General features: G+C 39.0%; 1 protein-coding gene across 5 annotated transcripts in view; it reads right to left on the reverse strand.

Moving 5' to 3' along the window:
- Window positions 1–1,674: 1,674 nt before the first annotated feature.
- The window catches only part of TPK1 (thiamin pyrophosphokinase 1), a 320,428-nt gene continuing 295,003 nt past the window's right edge, over window positions 1,675–27,099 (reverse strand). For all 5 annotated transcript variants that reach the window (XM_070515232.1, XM_070515262.1, XM_014858413.3 and 2 more), the window contains one exon: window positions 1,675–3,232. Coding sequence is in view for 4 of the 5 variants with exons in the window: in XM_070515262.1 (XP_070371363.1) it covers window positions 3,114–3,232 (119 nt within the window). In the remaining variant the exon portion in view is untranslated. The remainder of the gene's footprint in view (window positions 3,233–27,099) is intronic.

Raw genomic sequence — 27,099 nt, forward strand, 5'->3', positions numbered from 1 at the left:
TGACAAACCTCAAGGTGCCACATTTTCTCTTTCTTCTGTCATTCATGATGGTACCAACACAGAGTTTTTCTTTCTGGAGGTCATCATGTTCCTGGGGAACTCAGAGAACAAAGTTGTCTTATCACAGCTCAGAGATATAGGGAAGCAAGAGTCATAGAACTAGCAGATCATACATTTTGTAAAAGCAAGAGATGCTTAATCATCTTGGCTATCTGCCAGCTAGAATGTATTCACAGAGACTAGTGAGTCAGGGTCATAGTTACAATGTCGCTTCCTTTCCCTAAGATGGCTTCCCTCATGCTAACTTAAGATCTAGCTGTTACGATAAGACCAGTACCTAATTCTTCAGTAGCCTGGCAGGAATTGGGAGGGGTGCCCTATCCTTTAAGAGAAACCCTTCCACGGACCTCCAATGGCTACAGTGTGATACATAGGTGGTAATGTGGGATAAATCTCAATGATTTTTTAAATTTTTCCTCAATGCTTACTAAGCAGCAAAGTATATTCTTCTTGCTAAGTATCCACTTATTAACACTGATAAGAATTTCAGGATAAGTAGGACATGCTTTCTTTTGTAGTAAAATTATAAAACAATGGACATACTTCTTTTCTATGTATATAACACATTTCCAGTGATGACTATACAATGGCTGAGCCTCAAACTTCTAAGTAAGTGCAGTAGAAAGGACTAGCCCTGAGAGTGCCACGCCACGTGACCCCTCTCCTTCGCTCCTCTCCAGCTCCTTTTGGTGCAGGTATTGTTTGGGCAGTGGTGTGGAGGTCTTAGGTGTTTTTCTGTTGGAGGTTCCGAGTTGAAGGAGTGGAGCTTGACTGATCTTTCTACTGTGAATGGGAAATCAGACTGTGAATGGGAAAGTAGGCAGTATATGGACAGAAGCTCTGGGCTCTGCTCCTGTGCTGAGCAGATGCAGAAGGACCTAGAACTGGGCTCTGCTACAGCACTGACCATCTAATCTGGGACTCTCACCTGTGCTCTGATTCCTTCTTTTTCTCTTTGAGGAAGATTAGCCCTGAGTTAACAGCTGCCACCAATCCTCCTCTTTTTGCTGAGGAAGATTGGCCCTGGGCTAACATCTGTGCCCATCTTCCTCTACTTTATACATGGGACGCCTGCCACAGCATGGCGTGCCAAGTGGTGCGTAGGTCCGCACCCAGGATCTGAATCAGCGAACCCCAGGCTGCCGAAGTGGAACGTGTGAACTTAACCACTGCACCACAGGGCTGGCCCCTCCCATCCCTTTTCTTGCTCCCCAGGGTTCTTCCTCCACCAATCTTCTTTCTATTGGTTCTTTTTCCTCCAGCTTATAGAGATCTTTGAAAGTAATCTATCTGCCTGTCCTTTGCAAGTCCTACAAGGTACTATGGGGTGCCACCTAGAATCCCTATTTTATGGATGGGGCTGCAGTCCAGAGAGATGAAGTGTAGACACCTGGCACATGTGAGCTGGAGAGTAACCGCCATGGAGATTAGAGAAAGTAATAAAGGCACTGGGCTGCTATCTGAAATCAGATGAGTGAGGTACTGTAGTTATCAATCATCCTTCGAGCAAATCCTTTTCTTATACAGAAGCATTGATTATGAGAGATTGGTGATAATGAAACACAGTTGAGACAATGGATTGTTTCCTTAAAAACTGACCACAGACATGCACACTGATAGTTAAATATTTTTATTTGAGCTCCAGATTTCAATCTCACATATATTTGCATAAATATTTAAAAATTATTTCTAATGATTAACTGTTCACAATTGCATGCTAGTTCAGCTGACCCTGCTTTCATCCTCCACTTACAATCTGATGCTGCCTCTGCTGTAGCACCAGGAAGAAAAGAGCTGCTGGTCCCTTTCCTTACAGCAACCCGGGGACTGTGGGTATGGAACCACGTTGGGCAGGTTCTTACTTCATGGTTTGTGTGGCAACATTCGGTTTGGTAAACAAGATGGAAAAGGGTAAGAGGATAAAAGAAATGCGAATACGTTTCAGTGCCCCAGATGGTTTAGTAACTGGGCATTATCTGCCTAATGACAGCCTAGCGTCGGTGTCTGGCATCTGAGTGTGGGGAGGCACCTCAGGCACATCCATCCAGCCGCTTCCCTTTTCTGGCTGAGGAGGGGGGTTCAGGGAACTGAGATGGATGGCCGCACAGGGACAGGAACGCAGGCTTTCAGACCAGGCTCCTTATACACTGTGTTCACTCATCCCCATGGATTGCAAAACCCATTTTCTGGTAATCTGGTAACCTTGTGGTCTATGAACCAAGGTTTTTTTCAGTCTGAGGTATGTCAGAAACAATTCGATTTTTATGCTTAAGTTTCCTCTACATAACATTTTCAGTCCAGATTGTAATTATGATGAGGGCAACTTGGATCTGTCACTCTACTAAAGCCCAGCACACTGACTTCAGAAGCTGAGTTTGGGGTGAATACGTTAGTAGAGCTTTATGGACTGTCATTTATCTTTTGTGTCATTTCTCTTTTCACCTATAGCTTACATAACTACCTGTTTCAAATTTAATAATTAGGTCAATGATTCTGGATGTATTCCTAAAAGACAACACCCAACACAGTAATAAGGCCAGAGTGAAATGGTGTACTTCTAACATTCCAATCTGGAAGAATTTCCTTTCTATATTATATAGAGGAATCTAATATTAATAGACACTCAGAAGTAGCCCTTGATGATAAGCATTTAAGGATGGGAGGTTTACATCCTGGACACCAAGGACCCTCAACAGAGCTTTCTCAGCTTCAAAATTAAAACCAATTTCCTAGGATAAATGGAATGATTAATAACATAAGAATAACCAGTGCTGCATTTTATAGTGGAATGATCCACATTAGTTTTCCAACTGAATGTAACAGAGCTTATTTCCTTTCTTAACAAATAATGATTTCCCCTCCTCACTGTAAAACAGAGATCTGTCATTTATAATGTCCCCTGGATTATTTAAATATTAACATCTTTAAAACTAGCAGACTTCCCATGGAGAGTTCTAGATTCCTGCAAACCACAGTGAACTGTTCTTGTTGAGCAATAAGTCATTGGCAAATGAGGTAAGTCAGAGGCACAGCTGAGGATGCCGGTGGCTGTGTTAGTTTTTGATGGCCATGGTCCAGAGGAGCGGATGGTCCGTTTCCACGGTCACAATACCAGATCCATCGTAGGTATTGGAAGTACTGACCAGTGTTCCAAAACTAAGCATATGATTTGCTGTAAGAAAATTAAAAATAGATATATTTAGTGAGAGCCAACCTTTTTCCAGTAGAATGTCATTGTCAACAGTTACCAAAAAGCAAGTAAGTACACGCTTTGATAGAAGATATATAAAATGTGGAATAGGTACAACATGTGATACGGGGTTTTAAAACTGAAAATTTCTATAACTTGCCATAACCACTCTTCCTGGAGTTGGTTATTGGTTATTTACCATTTGGGGATATAGCCCATTCTCAATGCTAGATTTCATTAAACGTTTTTTTTCTTACTGATTATAAAACCAAAAGCCATTGCTGTAATGTGCTATTTACTTCCCTGCCTGGGTACAATTTTAATTTTTCTTGATGATTCAGAATTAACATTTTACATAAGTTATTAAACTCTATAAGATGTAGTTTTAGCTTCAAGCATAAATGGTATGGGGCAGAAAGCTAATTACCTCAAAAAAGCATGGGATTTTAGTCATTTTTTTCTTATAAAGTAGGAAAAGCCAAAGTGAACAGGGCTTACTTTCTGTAAAACTAATAGGAACTCAGAGTCAAAGCAGACTTCCAGATACACAATTGTGGGCAAGCCACCTACGCGCAGCTCTAACATGAGCGCAAGAGATGAGAGAATCCTTTAAAAACCACTCAATTATCAAAGTAAAGGCTTACGAGTTAAGTTTTATAATTAGAATTTATGTATTTATAAATTACATAAATATATTGGCCGAAGCTAACGCCTAGGCAGATTGGGTTCACATCATCAACCTGATTCTAAACTCAAGACTGCCCTATAAACATTCCTGGATAATCAATGTTATTTTCTTTGCTAAAATTCAAAGAGAAAACTAAATGTTATGGAGCCCACACTGTCAGAGTCAGAAGAGGCCCCCTTTCCTTCAGAGGGTGACTAAGAAGCTACACTGCTTTGGGGAAATAATTCAATTCTAATGCTCACTTCCCACTAGAGGGAGCCCGTTATCTTCCTAAGGAAATCGTGAAAAGGCAATTTAAAAATTCTGAAAAAGTACTACAGGATAATATACGATCAATATTACTGGTTCACACAGTTTACTTATTAAAACTCAAATTATTTTTCATAGTTGTCAACGCCTTTACTAATGCAAACACGAAGTTATAAAGTAAAACTATACAGGAATACAGAGTGGGCCTCATGTGAATATTACCTGAATGTGCAATTCACTATAAGAGGCTCTTGCCTCTTCAGTAATCTGGAACCATTCTGAGATGAAGTTTCTAAATGATATTAATATTAATAATATTAATATGCACATAAATTACATATACAAGTCCAGACACTTATTACATAGACAGTGGGTTAGGGTGGTGGTTGTGGCAGGATTCACAGCAAAGTCAACTTGGAACCTGTTGAGAAGAAGCCTTGGCTCTCCTGAAAGATGGCCTTGCCTGGAATCTGGGTGCACAGCAGGCACCTCCTGCCATCCACCCCAGGCCTAGGGTTTCGAGGTTTTCCCAACAGCCAACAGGGGAAGAGCTGGGGAGCAGTTTGAACATTTCAGAACATTTATTCATAACGGCAACGTAGGATGCTTTAGGAGGCCTGCCAGCTTTACAGTGGAACTCCCTAGTGAAGAACAAGGTATGCGCACCCCACCTGAACTTGAAATAATGTGTTCTAAGATTCTGGAAACTGATTAGATTAAAATCCTAGCTCTTACCTGGGCTTAAAGTACAAAATTATTTCTCTAGTTTGTAGTTGCACATAAATTCCTTTCTGATTTTCTCAAGGCAGACTATGGATTTCAGATGATCAGGGGTAGATGCTTACTTGACATATATTGGTTTTTCTAAGACATTGTTGCACTGTAATTCTTAAATGGGGCAAGAATTGAAATGGTTTTATTAGGGCATAAGAAGCTATAATTTTTTCTTTGCAGGAAACATTTCTTTAAGGAAAGCCATTATTATCCATACTTGTAAATTACGTTTTTATTTTATTTTGCAATGTTTAAAGTTCCGCCAAGACCAGTTATGAAACTTGTCTTAGTTGGCTTTGGGCTGCTATAAAAAAATACCATAGACTAGGGGTTTAAACAACAGACGCTGGGGGCCGGCCCCGTGGCCGAGTGGTTGAGTTCGTGTGCTCCACTTTGGCGGCCTGGGGTTTTGTGGGTTTGGATCCCAGGTGCAGACATGGTACCACTTGTCAGGCCATGCTGAGGCGGCGTCCCACATGCCACAACCAGAGGCACTCACAACTAGCATACACAACTATGTACTGGGGGGCTTTGGGGAGAAGGAAAAAAAAAAGATTGGCAACAGATGTTAGCTCAGGTGCCAATCTTTAAAAAAAAACCCCAGACAGACACTGGTTCCTCACAGTTGAGGAGCCTGGGAAGTCCAAGATCAGGGTACCATCATGGTTGGGTTCTGGTGAGAACCTTCTTCTGGCTTTCAGACAGCTGCCCTCTTGCTGTATCCTCACATGATACAGAGAGAGCTCTCCTGTCTCTTCCTATTTTATTAATTAATCCCAGCATGAGAGCTCCACCCTTGTCCCACTCCAATCCTAATTCTCTCCCAGAGGCCTCCAAAGACCATCACACTGGGGGTCACAGCTTCAATATGTGGATGCTGGAGGGACACACACATTCGGTCCCTAACAATACAGTGACTATTAATTAAAGGTACAGTTAAATGCATCTGATTATGCCAACTTTATGGAAAGTACAAGAAAATGACAGAAAACTAAGATGAATAAGCTGAAACACAAAATCAGGGAATTCAATTTACTATGTCACTACAATTATTTTGGAGTATATTTTCTTCAAGACAAGGAGTCATGCTTTTAGACAAAACCTTAAAATCTTCCTTAGGTGAAAAAAATCTTTTTTCTTTTTGAGGAAAATACTTGGAATGATGACTGAACTCCATCCTCCTCGAATGTCTGAGGGTCATCATGAAATAAAATACGTAAGACTGGCAGAGACAACTTCCCCCAGGTAGGAGAAAAGCAAATTCTGTTTTTATTATTTTTCTTCATTTTCTTGAGATTTAATTGAGATATAACACTGCATAAGTTTAGGGTGTACAGGACATGACAACATACATATATACTGCGAAACAATTACCAAAATAAATTTAGTTAACATCTATCACCTTAGATAGTTACAAAAATGTCTTTTTCCTTGTGATGAGGACTTTTAGGATCTACTCTCTTACCAGCTTTGAAATATACCACACAGCATGGTTCACTACAGGCACCATGTTGTACATTACATCCCCAGTACTTATTTATCTTATAACTGGAAGTTCACACCTTTTGAACACTTTGACACAATTCAGCCCACCCTCCTGCGCCTCTGCTAACCACAAATCTGATCTCTTTTTCTATGAGTTTGGTTTTTTAGATTCCACATAAAAGTGACATCATGCAGTATTTGTCTTTCTCTGACATTTGTCTGACTTATCTCACTTAGTACAATGCCCCGAAGGTCTATCCATGTTGTCGCAAATGGCAGGATTATTTATATGGCTCTGCCCTGCAGATGGGGAAAGCCACTAGCTGTGCTCTCTGCTCAAGCGCTACTGTAAGTGGGGCTGCAGGACGGGCTACACAGATTCCTGGGAGCTCTGGTTAGGTTTCCTGGTCAGGTGGGGCTGGAGGCCATATTCAGCCGTGGGTGGGGTTGTGAATTAGCTTTCTCTTCCAGGTGCAACAGCAGAACAGGTTTCAAGGCCAGCATGGCTTGTTGTTTGGGGTCCTGACTCAGGCAGAACTGTGCACCAAGTTCCCCAAACAAATGGGGCCACCATCCTGGCTCTGCAAACGGCAGAGCTGCTGGCTGGGCTCTCAACTTGAGTGCTGCTGGGCTAAACAGCTTCCCAGGTGCTCAGGCCAGGCTTCCCGGCTGGACAGGAATGGGAGCGATCCTCAGCAGTTGACAAGGCTATGAATTAGGTTCCCTGCCCAGACAGGCGCGAAGACTGGCAAAGCTCATTGTTTGGGGTCCTGAATCAGGCAGATCTGTGCCCTGCTGAGTTCCCAGTCAGACTGCGATTCCTTGATGATGTCACTCCCTCACAAATTACTTCTTCATTTCTACCCCAGAGGACTTGCCCAAAACTTTGGCTGCCTGAAGAATCAGATTCCATTTTTCCCCCCTCTTTGTTTGCAGAGCGTACAGTAGAGCTAACCATGCTTGTTGAGCTAACCAGAGTTGTTCTAAGACAACCAGTCATTCAGAAGCCCTATTTTTAACCAGAGACAAGAATAAAAATTATAGCTATGTGTAAAATTATAAGCAATCAGATGATGTATGATAAACATAACCTAAAATTGCTTGCTCTGTCTGAATGTAAAAGTTGTGTCTCATCTATTTGCTTCAAAGCCATTATCATCAATTGTTTTAAGGACAGCTGTAGTCTAATGACAATAAGAATATTGGCCACTGAGGACTGGTTAAGTTTCAGTTCCAGGGAAATTTCATATGAGGTATATTAGGAGACACAAAGACATAGCCCGACTTTTGGGTTTTCATATTTTAGGGAAATAGAAGAACTTAAAAAATATGAGAAACATTAACATAGATTTTACAGTTTTCATCCATTATCTCAAACTGTTTTCTTTCCTAAAAGTAAGGATGAGAATTAGGTATTTAATATTCTGTTGCTTTCACTGATGTCCTACCAGCTTTTCTCCATAGCTGAAAAGACTTAAGACTACAAAGTAAAAGCTGGCAAATTGGTGGAATTCAATCATTCAACTCTTCTCATGTCAGGTGGGGGTAGATGGGGCCACTTGTCCCAGTTTCTTGCCCATTTTACCTCTGCAAGCTAATTTAGTGGCTCTTTTGAGCTGGTAGACAGAGTGTAAAGGAATCCTGGGGGAGGCCTGTGATGCCTCCAAGCACTGGAAAGCAAGGGTGGGAAGCACTTGTGCCCTCTGCTCCTGCGTGGCGGTTCTGCTCAAGTGCTTTTACGGAGGAGGCATCTTTCTGAAAAATATGAGCCCTGTCATGGTGAGGTCTGTGAGGCAGACCCAGGGTCAAACCTGGCCTCTACTGCTCACTAGCTCTATGAACTCAGTTCTTTAGCCTTTTGGCCTCAGTTTCCTCATACGTAAAATGTGGATAACCATATCTACCTCAAAGAGAAGTTGTATGTTATATAGTTAAAATTCTAACACATAGTAATTATTCAAGAAATTTTCATCCCCTTTTCTTTTATTATTCTGTCAATAAAGTGGATCAGGTTTTCCTCTCCCACCTTGTTAGTGTTTTAAGATGCAAAAAGAGAGATGTCATGATTTGAACAATTAGCAAATGCCTTAATTCAAGTGGTTAGTTCATGGCCTGCTGAGAGGCAGAATGAGATAACTTCACAACTTTACCAGGCTGGCTTTTGTGTCATACTTAAAATCATTTCAGGTGCCATCTGCATTCATTTGCTTGACAGATATTTACCAAGGCTCTGTGGTGTGCACCAGGGATACAAAGATGAGTGTCTCTGTTTCAAGGACTTCACATTTCAGTAAAGAGAAAGATGTGTATGTAGTCAAGCGCAGTGGGTAGAATGGAAGCATGAGGCAGGAGCTAATGAGGATGGAGCCAGGATGGGTTGTACATATATTCAAGTGGCAGGTGAATTCTTTGGTGATGGGGAGACCACAGACATCCCCAAGAGGCCTGGCCCCATTGACACTGGTTATTTTGTAAAAATAAACAAGATTATAAAAAAGGCAATGCAAACATTTCTAAAATAAATAAATCTTAGTGAGTGAAAGAGAAAGGAATGAACGAGCTTTGCCTGGGAGATGCTATGCAAAGAAGTGATATTTGAGATGGAGATTCTCATTTATTCAAGACATTATCTGAGCACTTCCAGTGCACCAAGTGCAGGTTTTTATCTGCAACTTACAGATGAGGAAAATGAAGTTCAGAGAGGGTAAATCCAAGGGCGGGCTATGATGATCATAAACATTGTTAGACACATGTTGCTAAGAGAGGTTAAAGCAATTTTTTGAAGAGCTCTAAGAGGAGAACTCATGTGAAGGCCAGCCCTGCTGGCCTAGTCGTTAAGTTCGGCACGCTCCGCTTTGGCAGCCTGCCTTCAGTTCCTGGGTGCAGAGCTACACCACTCGTCTATCAATGGCCATGCTGTGATGGTGGCTCATATACAAAATAGAAGAAGATTGGCAATAGACATTAGCTCAGGGCAAATCTTCCTCAGGAAGAAAAAAAAAAAAGAACTGATGTGGATTTGTTTTTCTTGAAGTATAGAATTGTCAGCAAGCCTGATGGAGTAAGTGGATGACTTAGTAAGAGTGTAAAAACCACTCTGAGATGTAAATGAATACTATCTATACCACACAGACAGATGTTTAATGAACCTAATATGATGACTCTCAAGATTCCCTCCATCCTGGAATGTTAGGTTAAGTTCTAGAAGTTAAGTTAGACATTCAGAACATCATTAGCTATCAGGCATAATGGAACCATGTATGCTCTATATCCATCAGTTAGTCTCTGAAGATGCTTAGCCTATTTGGAGAAATGGCTACACACGGAGAAAATATGACACAAATTTCATTAACAGAAGAAGCAAACCATAGACATGCATGACTGAACAATGGGGATACATTCTGAGAAATGCATCATTCAGCGGTTTCATCCTTGTGTGTACACCATGGTATAGCCTACTACATACCTAGGCCGTGTGGTACTAATCTTATGGGACCATTGTTGTAGATGTGGTTGTCATTGATGGAATCATCGTTATGTGGTGCATGACTGCATGCTTCTTCTAAAATCAGTTCACTATGATTGGTCTTTACAATTTTAATTTTCTGAGCTGTAAATTTACAAAAGGTCATTATATATATATATGTGAGGCAAACTTTCCATTTTAAAAATTGTTAGTTTATAATAGGAACTCTTGGAAGTATGATTATTATTAAAATTGTTTCCTATAAAATAGTATTTATATTTATGGTTCTTGAAAGTTTCAAAAATTGCATTGACATATTGCCTTTTCATTTGCTTCAGACAAAAACTCAAACTAGTCCCAGTTTAGAGGAATAGAGTACATGCCTTTCAAGTATTTATATTTATTGGAATCTTGAAAAATATGTTTGAGGCCATCAATCAAACTAAGAAATATATTCAATTATCTATATCAGCACTGTCAAACAGAAATACCAGGCGATCCACATATCTAACTTTTAATTTTTTAGTAACCACATCAAAAAAGTAAAAATAAGTAAAATGTTCAATATATATATTGTTGTTGCTGTTTTTGTTGAGATATAACTGACATATAACATATTAGTTTCAGATGTACAACATAATGAGTTGATATATGGACATATAGCAAAATGATCACTACAATATATGTAGTTAACATCCACTACCGCATGGTCACAAATTTCTTTTCTTGTGATGAGAACTTTTAAGACCTACTTTTTTACCAGCTTTCAAATATACAACACAATGTTATTAACTGTAGTCACCATGCTGTACATTACATCCCCATGACCTGATTATTTTATAACTGGAAGTTTGTACCTTTTGACCCCCTTCACCCATTTTGCCCATCCCCAACCCCCAGGCTCTGGCAGCCACAATTTGTTTTTCTGTACCTATAAGTTCATTTGTGTGTGTGTCTGTTTTAGATTCCACATGTGAGAGAGATCATATGGTATTTGTCTTTCTCTGTTTGACTTATTTCACTTAGCATGATGCCCTCAAGGTCCATCAATGGACCTTGCTGCATATGGCAGGATTTCCTCTTTTTAATGGTCGAATAATATTTCATTGTGTATATAAACCACATTTTTCTTATCTATTCATCTATTGATGGACACTTAGGTTGTTTACATGTCTTGGCCATTATGAATAATGCTGCAAGGAACATGGAAGCACAGATAACTTTTCAAGTTAGTGTTTTAGCTTCCTTCAGATAAATACCCCAAAATAGAAGTGCTGGATCATAAGGTAGTACTATTTTTCATTTTTTGAGGAACCTCCATACTGCTTTTCATAGTAGCTGCACCAATCTACATTCCCACCAACAATGTACAAGGGTTTCCTTTTCTCCACATCCTTGGCAATACTTGATATCTTTTATCTTTCTGGTGATAGCTATTCTAACAGGTGTGAGGTGATATCTAATTGTGGTTTTGATTTGCATTTCCCTGATAATTTGTGATGTTGAGCACCTTTTTATGTACCTGTTGGCCTTCTGTATGTCTTCTTTGGGAAAATGCCCATTCAGATCCTCTGTCCATTTTTTAATCAGAGGTTTTTTTAGCTATTGAGTTGTATAACTTCTTTATATATTTTGGATATTATCCCCTTATCCGATATATGATTGCAAATATTTTCTCCCATTTGGTAGGTTGCCTTTTCATTTTGTTGGTTGGTTCCTTTGCTGTGCAGAAGCTTTTTAGTTTGATGTAATCCCACTTGTTTATTTTTGCTTTTGTTGCTTTTGCTTTTGGTATCAAATCCAAAAAATCATTGCCAAGACTCATGTCAAGGAGCTTTTTCCCTATGTTTTCTTCTAGAAGTTTTATGGCTTCAGGCCTTATGTTCCAATCTTTAATCTTTTGAGTTGATTTTTGTGTATGGGATAAGATAGAGGTCTAATTTTCCTAATACCACTTATTGAAGAGACTATCTTTTCCCCATTGTGTATTCTTGTCTCCTTTGTCATAAACCCATGCATATATGGGCAATTAATTTATTTCTGAGCTCCCTATTCAATTCCATTGACCTATGTGTCTGTTTTTATACCAGTACTACACTGTTTTGATTACTATAGTTCTATAACACAGTTGGAAATCAGGAAGTGTGATACCTCCAGCTTTGTTGTTCTTTCTCAAGATTTCTTTGGCTATTTGGGGTCTTTTGTGGTTCCATCAAAATTTTAGGATTATTGGTCCTAGATACATATTGTCACATTTCTGTGAAAAATGCCATTGGAATTTTGACAGAGATTGAACTGAATTTGTAGATTGCTTTGGGTAGTATGGACATTCTAACAATATTAATTCTTCCAATCAATAAGCACAGAATATCTTTCCATTTATTTGTGTCTCCTTCAACTTCTTTCCTCAATGTCTTATAGTTTTTCACCTCCTTTGTTAAGTTTATTCTTTTTGATGCAATTGTAAACGGGATTGTTCTCTTAATTTCTCTGATAGTTTGTTATTAGTGTATAGAAACACAACAGATTTTTTAAAATTGATTTTGTATACTGCAGTTTTACTGAATCTGTTTATTATTTCCAACAGTTTTTCGGTGGAATCTTTAAGGTTTTCTATATGTATCATGTCATCTGCAAATACTGACAGTTTTACTTCTTCCTTTCTGATTTGGATGCCTTTTATTTTTTTTTCTTGCCTAATTGCTCTGGCTAGGACTTCCAATACTTTGTTGAATAAAAGTGGCAACAGTGGGCCCCTTTATATTCATTTAATCCAGTATATCTAAAATATTATCATTTTAACATGTCATCAATATAAAAAATTATTTATACATTGTGCATTCCTTTTTCATACCAAGTCCTTGAAATCTGGTGTGTATTTAGATTTACAGCGTATCTCTGTTTGGACAAGTCACTTTTTAAGTGTTCAATAGCCACACGTGGCTAGTGGCTACCATATTGACTGAACAGTGCATTGAAGCAGGAACCACACTTATGATTCAATTATCTGTTTTTCCAGAGGAACATTATGTTGTGGATTGATTATACAGATACTGATTTTCATCTCCCACTTCACCTGCAGATAATACAGTCCTAGAGACTCTGGTTATAAAGGGACTATTAAATTCAAAGGGGGGAAATCAAATCATTCCAAATAATTTCAACTTATGATAGGAGTATGTCAACAAACACTTGGATACTTAACATATGGTGAGCAGTGAGAAAGACTGAGCCCTAAGCCCTTCAGGTTGAAGGCTGAGAAATACGTAGCAGAACTGTGGAAAAGAAAACTGAAAATGCAAACGCTAAACAAACTTAACTTAAAATTACCAATAGAATGCATACTACATTCTATAAGGGATATAATGAGTAGACTCTTGCCTGGATATGGATCAGATAATCTTCTAACTGTACTCCTTACTCCAAACCATCACCTCTCCTTCCCACTCTTCTAAATTCCCTTTCTGATTATGTCATTCTCACATAAAAAGTAACTGATGGAACCTCATTGCTTATAACCTCCCTGCCCCACTGTAACACCTTAGCCTGGCATTTAAGGCCCTTTGTCACCTGGCTACTTTCTCCCATATAACCTATTTGCCAGCTACCACATGCTACTTGCTATTCCCTGAATATATCAGGAACTTCTTACTCCCATGAAAAGTTTTGATGTGTCCCCTCCTTCTGGGACATCTCCAATCTTTTCTATGCTTGCTGTATCCTTCAAGTCTAAAGTCAAATGCCCCCTTTTAGCCTATAGAGCTCTCTTTGATTCTCTACCCACTACAGGCCAAATTAATAATTCCGTCTTTTCTATTCACAAAGTACTTGATTGCCCGTCCTGGACTAGGAGTCTAAATAGCCAACTTTTAACACAGAGTATGTTCTAGGAAAGCAAAGTACAGGGTAAGTCTGAAACATCTTGTTCGAGAAAGCAAGAGAGTGTTCAAAAAAAATTTAGGGCATTTGAGATAAAGAAGAATACTGAGAGTGATGTCAAATAATATACTGAATCATAAAAAGAATCCCCAAAGGCCAGCGGAGAGAGGAAAATCTCTTCTTCACAGAAGAATGCCAACTACTAAAGGAATGAGCAATGGAATTAGAGAATTAGAAAGGCACCATTGTGTAGCTGCCAATGTAATAATTGGTTCAGGCAAGGACCATCAATGGATGCTAAAACCACTGGGTGAGATGTTACTGGGGAGCAAGATATTTTCAGTCTCAGAGTACCACTCCAAGTATTACTTTTAATTAAAAAGAAAAAAAGTAGCAGACAGATCTCGTGAATATCATCTGACATTTAACCAAATGATCAAGCTTAGCATCGGCAATAAGAGGACAAACTGACAATATATGTCTCCTGATATGATACTAGGTTGAATACGACACCACTTAGGTAATAATTTTTGCCAAAAATGCTTGAGCTGGATCCAGTCATGGGGAAACTATCAGACCAATGCAGACTGCAGGGCGTGTGACAAGTTAGCTGGCCTGGGCTCTTCAAAAGTGTCAGTGTTAAGGAAGACCAAAGGTGAGGGGCTTTTCTGGATTAAAAGAGACTAAAAAGACATGACAACCAAAGAAAATGCATGATTTTTTAGTAGGCTTTTTAGTTGATTTTTAAAAAGTTAAAAGAGCATTACTGGGAAAATTAAGGAATATGAATATGGACTGTATAATACTATTTGATCAATGTTATATTTTTTGGAGTAGAAAATGGCCCTACACTTATATAGGAGACTGTTCTTAGGAGATACAAGCTGAAGAATTTAGGAGTTAAGTATCATGTCTTCAGCATATTTTCAAATGGTTCAGACAACAAAATACACAGACACACAAAGAAAGACATGCAAATGTAGGAAAATGTTAACAGTTGGTAAACCTGGGTGAAAGGTAAACAGATTTTGCTGTAATATTCAGTTTTTCTGTAGGTTTGAAATTTTTCACTATTAAAATCTGGGACAAAAATTTGTGGAAAAAGGTTAAGAACTTGTGAAAGGAAGTGCTTTCCTCCTGGTTCAGCTTTACTTCCCCCAAAACTGAAGTAATGACCATTACAAGAATCAAATCAAGAAGTGCTCATTGATTTGAAATGCATTCAAATAAATCAGAATTGAAGAAAACGTGCGCCAAATTTAGGAAGAAGTCAACTAGCCCGTGCTATCTGCATTACAGCTTCTTGGAAGAGCCTATAGGAGATGCTAAGCACACAGCCTGGTGTGTGGGGAGGAGTCCTTTCTTTGTCAATTTATTGAAGCTCACCAAGGACAACTTTACTTAGCTTACTGATGCAGGAGGACCTGAAAATTTTACCTGGATTATGTACCAGAATTTCTTAGTGCCTGGGAAAAGGATAAGAGCAGACTTATTCATTGTTATGCATGCCTCTGATAACAAGCCCTCAGCTGGCCTTTCTTTAAGGACATTATCTCTGGAAACCCTGATCTGCTGAAGACTCCTCCCAAGGTGAGCACTGGTGACCTCTCTATCCTGACAACTAATCCTTTCCTGAGCTCAAGTGTCTAAGGCAAGGCTATTATAATTCTATTTGAAAGTGGCTGCATTTATCTTCATCTCTCTCAGAAGTCACACATTTCCCTTGTCCTTGGACTAGGGCTGGAAGTCATTAGAAGGCTTCTGATGTTCAATTTTTCTTCCATCTCCACATTGCCTGTGTTATGACTCAGCCTGCCGTCCAAAAAACAGTTAGACCAAGGAAATGCTGCTACTTGGAGGAATCAAGCTAATTACGCCAGTTAGAAAACATCTCCCAAGATTAGCACTTTCAAATGTTCAGGGATTTCTAAAATAAACAAAAAATGTTATTTTAATTTGTCAAAAAGAATTTCCTAATGTGTTATATCATCTGCAGGTTCTACACAGGCCCCATGTTGCAGTTAAAGAGCCAATCAGAGCTGCTTTAAGAAAAGAGAAAAAGCTTACTGAGTTTATGAAACAAAAATACATAGATCCATAAAATCTGACCTATTTACATTAATTATTAGTAGAGAAATGAATGAACCATGTAGAACGGGCCAAAAATTTTCAGTGTGAGAAGTCTGAATCAGATTTAAACAGTGTGCAAAGAGGGAATGTTAGTCTGTCCCTAAGCAGCTCTGAGCTCATTTACTTTGCTCTGCTTCCTTTGACTGGGGCCCTGCTTTGCCCCCCGTGGACACTGGCCTGCCCCGAAACATTCACACGAGTGTGAGAATTATGGCTGCATATGGCAGAGATGACGGTCCCAAATACAGGTTCTCATCCCAATATATGGCTGACTGGGCAAGTCATTTTGTGCTGCTGGCCTTAGTGCCATCCCTGAAAACAGAGAGTTGAACTTTCCACTGTAATATTCTATGACTTTAGCTAAAAGTTTCTCAGGTGACCTCAGCATCCATTTGCAATATGCCATTAAGACCTGTCCTCAGTTATCTCTAATTCAGCTGTTGTGAAGATGAATGCATTCATGTCTGTGAAGGGCTTTGACTTCTCCATAAAAGTCCTGAAAATCCGTTGTGTTATTATCATCATTCCATCGACAGTGAGGAAGCTTTAAAGTGGCATTGCTTCTATCCTTCAAGTGTCAACAGAGATTATTCTAAGGAGATCAAACAAATGGAAAAGGCATAGAAAAGTGAAGAAAGAAAAGAATATGTGAGGTAGCACGGTATAGTTACTTAACATCAATCTCAAACCTGCAGGTGACTTCTACACAAAATAGACTAAGGAGACATAATCCATGCTCTTTCAGAATTTACCAGTCAAATCAGATCACCCCAAACAGACAGACAAATAAAACCGTATAAACTTTATGCTCCAGAAGAGACATACACAGATCGGGAGGAAGAGGAAGTGAGGAAGGACTGATACAGAATGCTGTACCTACTCCTTATACCTTGAGAAAGGGGGACGAGATTAGAAGAATGGAATGGGTAGGATTGGAAAAAGCTGGTGATACCCCCCAAAAACCTGCTTTGAAGGATGTAACTCATTTGAATAAGATTTGATTAAACCAGTCTATTTACCAGACTATAACCCAGCCTATTTCTGCCTCAGGCATAAGATGACTTGTCATCTGTAGCAAGAAGGATATGTGCTCAACTGGGGAAGGCCTCTATTAACCTTATCTCTAACCATACAGATTTTAACTGGCTATAGCATGCGATGGGTAGGATATGGATTAAATCTGTCACTGTGATTTTAGATGAAAGTGTGGAATCAGGAAGGGCAATGATACATTTTGGCTTGTGATGTCAGAAAGGACAAACCTGGGGCATCTGTGGAAATAAAGCCAGGTGGCTCTAAAAGGGGATGAAGGCCTGGTAAGTCTACTTTACAACCCACTGTTGCTGTCCGTGAATGCCACCTCAGACAAAAATGCTTTCTGACTTAGTTAAAAATAAATTTCTTAGAGTTTTTCAATGCCAAGCTAGTATTATGTAATATATGTTATATAAGTTTGATGAATTTGATGTAGTCATTAAAGATGAAGACTGTAGTAATATAGAAAAATTGCTTAATTTAAACATATAAAAGAAAAATTCTCATTTCAAACTATATACATTGATCACAACTGGTAAAATATATTCATGAACATATATTTAAATTTTATCTTTTAACAATAAATTAAATAAAAACAAGAACAGAATAGCATGGATTTTCCTATAAACCAGGTAAAGAAGGAACACCTCCTTAGATCGAAGAGCAGGACCATTTTGGAGAAGGGTTTCCAAATTCTGAACACAAGGGACTCGTAATCTAGGCATTTTTGAAAACACACTCATTGTAGCCTAATATCACATATATTTGCACCTACCCCCAAACAAAACACACACCAATATATGAAAAAAATATAATTTTCTTTTTTCCACCTCCTAGGAAGAATTAGAAAAACCACTGCTTGTACCAACAAATCTCAGGAGAGTTTAGGTACCATTAGAAGTTGATTCTCTATATGTGGCTGGAAAGATCTAGTCAAACTAATCAAATGACTCTGAGTCCTTGAGTTTACAAAAGCTCTTGAAGTTCTGCAAGATTTGCCACATAAATCCCTCCAAGATTCTGGCTCAGTCTTGGTTAGTTCAGCCAGACCAGCTGCCCCTCTGAGGTGACCCCTTGCTGATGAAACGCCCACTGCTCTCACGAAGGCGCCTTCCCTGCTCACTGTGTCCCGGCCGGGTTCCCTGATTTCCTCTTTGTCTCCACCATCTGCTCTAGATTCCGCGTCAACTCCAGTTCCTCCAGAGCTCCTGACACTCCCTCCTTTGCTTTCCCCTACCAGGGACGTCAGTACCACTCAACTTCAGCTCCTTCGATAATAGGTGATCTTTCTGACCCCCCTTAGACTGAAACTCTGTGAGACTCTTGAAACAAATCCCAATGGTCACAGTGGCTTTTCACTGCCTTGTTGAAAAATATTTACAAAACAGAAACAGTAGATGGATGTTTACAATCAAGCAGATTTCATTAAATTATGTGGCTATTTTTAGAGTAGAATTTCATTTAGAGAGGGTCTGACCAGTGTCTTTTAAGAAAAACAGCATTCGATTTAAGTCAAATGTTTTAGTTTTAAAAGATATGAGTTGTTATATCAAAGGTAATAAAACAATATCTTAGACTTTGTCCATAAACCTATAAATATATACACTAGCTCCTAATATATTTCATCATGGCCTATTTTCATTTTTAATTTCCCCTTACTGATATACAATGATAATATTTCATATTAGGAATAGCTGGCATCTTACTATATGAATATTCTAATGAGTCTGAAAATATTAGCCAATTTTTAAAACAAGCTCCTTTAATTCACAATTAATATATTCCTTCCTGCTCTAGTTATAATATTCAATCCATTTTTCAATACTCATACCATGGATCCTTTCCTGATGACAGCTTGAACTTCTCTTTTCTTGATGAACTTTCTTTGCATTAAATACTTACATACAAATTTGCATATTACATTATCCTGGCCTCAAATTTAATTTACAACATTCTGTTTAGCATTTAATATATCACTGTGGAGTGGTGGCAGGTATATTCTATCTTGTACATTAAATGTTCAAATGTTTTTTCTCCCAGTCAGGCGTATGTCTTGGTCTAACTTCATTTGTCACAGAATTTCTAATCTGGAAGGGACCTTATCTAGTTCAGTGGTTTAACACAGATAAAGGTGAAGCTGCTCTTACTTTAACCAGTTAGGGTGCTAGGCTCAGAGGTCTGTCCACATGGCTTTACCCCGCTCCCAAGCTAAGATGGCCTTAGGCAGCTCACTAGGTCTTCAGGGCTTCAGAGAATGTAGTCCAGGAACATTGCTCTAATATCCAACCCCTTTCTTTCAAGACTGGGATCCCAATTCAAGACACTTAATTGACCTAAGGATGTACAGCACCAGAATCTAGGTCTCCTGACTCCTAGCCTAGCAAGCTTTCTGCTATCGCAGGGTCAAACTATGGAACTGAACCCACTGGAAGGGTCTCCAGGACCACGTTCAGGCTGACTCATCAAAGTTAAATGAGTTGAGCCACATACTAGATATTAAACTGCTTGAAATGTAGCTATGTTACTTAAATTTTTCTAAAGCTTAGTCACAAAACAGAAGAGAGTGGTTCTTGCAGATTGACCAAAGTTGTGGGCTTCAGGCCAGCAGCAAAATGAATTCAGACATTTCTCGCCCCAATCTTTGAGTAAGCTACAGAGCATGGGACACAGACATAAAGAACTTAACTGACGCACTTTGTACTCCATTTTCTTATTTAGAAAATGCACTAATTCCATTAATACAACATTGTCTACAGGAGTGTTTCTCTTGTCAGTGTTAGCCACTCTTTAAGTAGTATTAACAGTCTAGACAAGGAGGAAAGAGAAAATGATCCAACAGGCTTGGCGGCTAGGACGTGGTTCAATACTGGGCTTTAGTAAGAACATTTTGCTATATCTGTAGAAACCACATTAGACAAAAATAAAAGTGAAATTCAGCTAATCTACTTTTACTATTAATATGGGAAGATTATTTTGTGGTATAGGAGAAAGATTTAAATTACAGAGCCTTTATTTGTAATTCTAGGGAAACTGATCTATATTGTTGGAGAAGAAAAAATTCATTTGTAATAAATGGCTATATTTGAAACTATCAGAATGAAAATTAATGTTTTCAAAAGATCCGATATCAGTTCTAAATCAGATGATTACAAAATTTGTATGTAGAAAAAAATATTTACCTTGAAGTATTTGGAGGGAGGGATGGAGAATGACAATTTTGTTGTTATATTGGGAAAAAAGGATCATTCCTCAAAAACTGTACAAGCTAAAGTTATATCAAACCTTCAGGCTAAAAAGTCATATTTATTTGGCATGAGATAGAGAAATTTACAACTCTAATCTGTTTGGTAAAAACGATCATCACTAAAACTGAACTAATTTTTAAAATTGTTAAATAACAAGTATGTACATGTATAAATAGCTTGAAATATCTTTTCTATATTAGTAATTAAGAAAGAACAATTGTCTTTATACCTTGCAAGCATCTAGCTGACAGAATGAAAGGTCAATGGCTTCATCTGGCATCTAATTGGTGGTGGGATTGAGTGGGAGGCACCTCTGATTCTGGCTCTCATGGTGCCTTGTTGATGAGCAGGGTCTAAGCTACCCAGATTAGTCTAATCAATAGTGGATGGAGCATCCTAACCCACCCTCTTGATGGTTACAACTGACTTCTCACTTTCCTACTCTTAATCAAAGACATTTTTTCAAGAAGCAATCAGAGAGCAGTAGCTATCCCTCTCTTTATTCTTCCTGGAGCATCCAAGTCATTGGAAAAATATTAGTACTTGATCTGGGTTCCTTTGGGCTTTATTAATGAATACTCACCAAGATGCCTCTGATCTAAGTGTTGATAAATCTCTTGCTGCAGAGATGGCAGACACAGTGATGATGTCTCTCTCTTCTACAGTTAATGGGTAGAACTTTGCCAAGAGGTGACTACAGACTGGCTTTACTCGGGCACTTGAGGTGATCTGATGGACCTGGAATAACAACTGTCTCTGACCGTGGCCTTGGGGCAGCTTCACTTACGAGCAGTGGCAGGGAAGCCTCATGTGCCTCATTTTATTAGTGCTGGAGTATCCCATTTTCCACTCATTGGCAGACATGGCAGTGATATCTGTCTCCTCCACTCAGAATCAAAGGGGTATTTCCTACAGTATGCACTGCAGGACTGTGGATTGGTGCCAAGCTGTTGTAGGCATTAATCTGACTGATAAAATCTCTCTCTTCTGGCCCTTAGAAGTCTTATCCTTCAAAATAAATCCAAAGATACAAACAACCCATCTCATTCCCCATTTCCCTGTCAAGGGATGAAGAAACCATCTTGGCAGATTGTGTCCTCCTTCTCATTTAAGAGACATGTGTAGACTTCTACCTGGGAATAGTGATGAGCATCTTCCAGATCCAGACTTTAGGCACCTGGACACAAATGGAAACACACCTGCCTCTGATGTGCACACTGGTGTGCCTTCTTCCTGGCACCCTCCTAGCAATTTTGCCTGAGAGAGTGACTGATCTCTTGATTCAGGATTTAAATGTTCTTCAACATTCTAAATAAATTTTACTTTGTTTACTAAATTTTCCATTTCAGTAGGTCGTTTTCTCCCTATGCTGCCCTAACATTTTAAAATTATGAATTAAAGAGGAATAGATTTTTTCAAAAAACTTACAAATGCAAATTGCTTTTTTAAACAGAAGTTATTCCTTTATGCCTCTTATGTGTAATGCAAGAATGATGGTATGTTTTAGGATTTGTCAATGTGGTTTTGGAAATAATTTTATATTTCATGAAAAAAATCTATAAAATCAAAGTAAAAATCTATGTTACTTTTTTTTTTAAAGGTTCACGTACTGTATTAATCATATTGAACCTTATTAAATATCTACCTGGCTTGGTGATGTAAGCTCATGACCCTCAAATGCAGAGGTTTAATGCACCACTAAATTAATATACTGGTACTTTCTGCAGGTAAAGACATTAAATTTTTAACAGTGCAATTGATTGCATGTAGTTCAACCTTCAAACACACTGTTTGTGAAAAATTGCAAAGACATGCTCTGGTGTGTGATATATGTTACTGGTTTCTAAATGCTAAGATAAAAGGATCTACTTCCTGTTTTCATTTAGCCAAGACCCAATGTACAAAGGGATTTACACAGCCTCAGAAACAGTTAAGAGGCCACAGTAGGAAATACAAAAATAGCAGAATATCTTCTGTTCTAAGTTCCTCTTGTATAACTAATTTATGACATGTAGAGATAGTGTAATTACAATGGGGAAGAAAAAAAAAGTACTTTAAGGGCGTCCTTACAAAAATACAATACTAAATTTCTTTTGAGTCCATTTAAATTGCTATTTTAAGATGCCTGAAATCTCTGTCCCTTTGTACACCCTTGAATTTTTTTAACATTTTTTAAAAATTATGAAAAAGGCCAAATTACTGCAATCTACATAGACATTCATATGCTTTATTGCATAGGGGTAGAGTGGGGAGTTGTATGGATAGTTTTCAAAAAACGTTCTTAAAATTGCAATTGCGTTAATTTCTTTTTAAGCACAAAATCTACTGTGAAAATTCAGACATTAAGGGGGATCTTTTTATGTTTATTAAAGAGTCACAGTTTAAAAAAGTAAGAAACACTGGAATAAGCAGGCATTCAATAAGAATGCTGAACGGTGCTTCCCCAATCCATTATTCATTGTGGTAACGGACCAGCTGTGTTCCACAGTTCAAGAATCTTTGACATTATAACAAGTACTGGCAGGGCCCCTTGCTGGAATTAAGGGTTCAGTGTACGTGCAACTCTAGAGCTTGGTGTTCTGACCAAAGAACTTTATTAAAATGAAGTGAGGAGGGCTATTTTATAATGACGCCTAGGGCTATTGTCAATTTGTAGAATATAGCCTGCCATACAAGAAACTCTAATAAAAACAAGGAATGCCTAAAGATACCTCTCTAATTGTTTATGTTATACAGAAGTATTAATTTAAAAATATTACTTCTACAGTTTGCTCATGACATACTTAGCATCATGTCAGCCCAGGAGAGACCAGGTTTATTTTGCTCTCTGATATACCTGTACACAGGATAGTACTGAGTATTGTGGACTTACTATAAATATTTATTGAATGAATAGACGAATATTTGAATAAAACAACCAACATAAAGCCTAAGAATGACTCTGGTACCCATGAAGAAAAATACCTGACTTGAAACTGAATGTCTGTTCCACTAGCATCCACCCAAGCCGTGGGTCTAGGTGTCAGATAATTCCGCCAGAAAGCCAAGACACAAACCAACCCACAACCCTTGGTATTGATTCTCCTTGAGCTCTCAAATCAAGGGTCTTCTATTGACTTCAGAAGGGATCCCCTTCCTAGAACTCAGCATTTCCTTAAGTGGTTATTACTGTGAAGCATACCAACCCCAGGTTTTCCAGAACTTATTTAATATTGCTTCTAGGCCACCTTACACAGGTGTGTCCAGGAGCACCACAGGAAAAGGAACACTTTCCTCAATGGCTAGACCTTTGCTTCCTATTCTCTCCCTTTTCGTCTTTTTCCTTACCCTTTGAGCTCATTATCTGCATCAGATGGCCTTGTTTGATCCGTAAAGTACCACGCGTCCATAGATGGAACTTTGAGAAATCTAAGTGTTCTGTTAAGCTTTTTATCTTAGCACAACATTAATGTCGAAGTCTTGAATCTTCCTGGCTGGTATCAAGGTGTTTCCCTGACTAGATGTAAAAAGCACTTTCTCTATGGCTCAGTGGTTTTACTACTGGAGGAAACATCCCATTAAAATTTTCCATCAGGCAGTAAGGAGAAGAGAGATTCATTATGTGAAGAGAGGCAAGGAAAAGGTTTACCGTATAATCAATCAATGGTGATACACCCTTGTTTCTCTTATCAGGGAAACTGCCCCTCAAATATTTTATAGGAACAAGGGAATTTCTGGAATGGGAAACAATAATCCTAAAAGTATGCATACTCTGACATACCATTAATCATAACATTTATCATGCCTTATGGTTATACATTATGAGTTTAAATTCGCCTTAAACTCTCTTAAGCCTAAACAGCCAGGATGACTAATAGGTATTCATAACAGGTTTATTACGGCTCTAGACAGCTCCATGGAGTAATTAACGGAATGTTTGAGTTCATGTCCTGCATTATTTGAACTTTGTGATTCCAGATTTGAAAAAGAAATTTGCAATATGTTTGAGATAATGGCTAGTTCTTAGATCGATGAAAATGAAAGAGCACTGGGGTGAAGTCCAGTCTCAGGTAGCTGTGAGACGCCAGGCAAGTCCCTTAGGGCCTCAGTTTTAAGGGTGAAAAATACCATGTCTGTGCTCGGTCACTCAAGTCTCTGTCCTCTGGTCCACTGGTCTGAGAGATCTGGCCTGATGCTACGCTTCCGCAGCTTGAGTTTACCTGACGCAAGGTGCAAAATAATGTGATGTGGTTCTTTAAAATGTTTCCCTTACGGTACAGTTTAAACTTTCATTTTATTTCCTGAAATGTATTCCTACAAATTCCCTTACCTTCATTCCATTATTGACTCTTTCCTGGGTCTCTTCTTTCAGGTTCTATATTCTTTTAACTAACAGAACAATAGATTCTAAATAGAAGGTCATTTTAAGTTTCATGATAATTAAGCGGTAAGAGACTGAATATACAAACAGACAATGGCCAGACTGTTTATAAAATAGAACTCTGACCCGCAACCTGCAGAAGCCTGCCCAGGAAAGCAACCCGTTATCCACAATCACCAGCCCAGGAAGCCAGCCTGCTATACAGCAGAGTTTGAGGAAGTCAGACTGCTACTTCTATAAACAATCCAGGAAGCCAAACAATAACTTCATAACAATTGGCCCCAAATGGCTGAGACTTGATTAATAGCTGACACCTTCCCTAATTTTTGTCCCTGTTTCCAACTTGAAGATTAACCAAAGAAAGCCAAATATGCCCCTCTAACCAATCACACAGGAGGCCCCACTTCTAGTCAGCCCGCCCACAGCTTCTCCATACCAACAGGCTCCAATCAGGGCGGACCTGAAGTCTTCCATTTTTTCACTATAAAGCTCTCCTACTCTTCTGCCTGCCGACTTTGAGTCTCTGCCATCATGAGTCACTCTGAAAGGGACTGAATAAATAAGTCTTTGCTTGTTCTCATTTGGTTGGTATGCATTTATTTCCACAGTGAGAATAAGAAAGGACACAGAGAAAGCACTCAACTTCAACCAGACTGTCTGTTGAAGCAGTCTTTCTAAGTCCTTGGCAGCTACTATTTAAAAACTTCCACACACCCAAAACCTCTATACTTCCACATACCTAATACTTATCTACTCTGAGCATATGGCTCCACCCCACCTTCTCAGGGAAAAGAGAAGCCCAAGAAGAACGACCTCAGCATCTCATCAACATTCACTCCAAATATCTATACTTTCATCCATGTGATTCTTCCCTTCCTCTGGTTACGACAGAACAGCAGACATCTCTTCTGTGGGATGCTCGGGATCCTGTTGTCCTCTGCCTTCTCACAACTTTGATCTACAGATTATTCACCACTCTCTCCTGTTTCTTCAAACTCTTCCCATCTCTTTATAAGAGCACTTAGATATGTTCAAGGCTGTACCATCTTTTTTTTTTTTTTAAATATTTTTCTTTCTTCTCCCCAAAGCCCCCCGGTACACAGTTATATATATTTTTAGTTGTGGGTCCTTCTAGTTGTGGCATATGGGACACTGCCCCAGCATCGCCTGATGGACAGTGCCAGGTCCACGCCCAGGATCCAAACCTGCAAAACCCTGGGCCACTGAAGCAGAGTGCACGAATTTGACCACTTGGCCACAGGGCCGGCCCCAAGGCCCTACTATTTTAAACTCTTTCACTCCCCTCTACTCTAAGCCCCTTTCAGCTATCAATCTGTCTCTCTTCCCCACTTTAGAGCCCAAACGCTGGAATTACTCGTCTCCCCTTCAATTCTCATTCACTCCACAACCAGCTGTGATGTAGGTTCCACCTCTGTTACTCCACTGAAACTGTACTGAGATCACCAGTGACGTCATTTTTCCCAAATACAGGTATTCTCAGTGGCTGGCGTTGTGACTGACAGGCGGCCAAAACTCCCCTTTCTTGATTTGTTAACTAAAAACATAGCTCTGCATTGTTGCGCTCTGCACTGGACATAGCTTTACCTAGATTAACTCTTATAATCCTCCTAACAACTGGATGAAGCCAGTATTATGACTATTATTCCTGTTTTGGAAATTGGGGCTCACAATCTGCCTGTGCAGAACACACATCTCTTCCACCTGTTCTCCTCCCTGAGATTCATCCTTGTTTTCCCCCTCTAAAATAGCAGCAGGAGACAGGAAAATTTCCTGAGAAACATAAAGAAGGTTTCCAGGCACATGAACAAGAGCTCGATATATGTTGAGTATTATTATTTTCCTACCACTTAAAACCATGCCTTACACATGGAATATACTCAATAAGTTCTGACTAGTTAAATGTGCCCAGAGAGGTCAGAACAAAAAGGCTCAAATAATTACTTTTGCTGGGAGCTGTGGCCCACTGGGGCTTTAAAGGTAAGGAGGGGCATTCCCCTGGAGGCCTCCAGGGGCCTTTACCTGCTCACACTGACTTCAGAAAAGAGGAAGAGAAAGCTTTTTATTTTTCCTTTCTCCCAAATATACACTCATTTCTAAAAAGGCAAAATTACATTTTTATGGTGTTATTTGATCATGACAGTCATCTTTTGTGAAAAGGATTCACCTTGATCTCATTACGCAAATATTAGTTTGCAGGTGTGAATTGAGGGGGAGAGCGATTAAATCTTGTTTTCTATTATGTACATCTATAAATATTGAAATTCATGAGATTTAACTTTGAAAATCTGCTACTCTAGGAAAATAAAGTGTAGTTGCAGGGTTGAACAAAACAAACGGGGAAATCAGAGCATAGATTTACTGATTTTACTCTCTTGCCTTCCCTCTCCCTCGAATCAATTTGTGGTGGATGGAGAGGAGGAAGACAGCTGGAGGAACAATAGGTTATTAACACAAATTATAAGGACAGGAACTCCCTTCAGATTTCAGGAACTGAGCCGAGGGAGAAGATTAGAGAGA

Source organism: Equus asinus, chromosome 1, assembly GCF_041296235.1.
Source record: "Equus asinus isolate D_3611 breed Donkey chromosome 1, EquAss-T2T_v2, whole genome shotgun sequence".
NCBI lineage: Eukaryota > Metazoa > Chordata > Mammalia > Perissodactyla > Equidae > Equus > Equus asinus.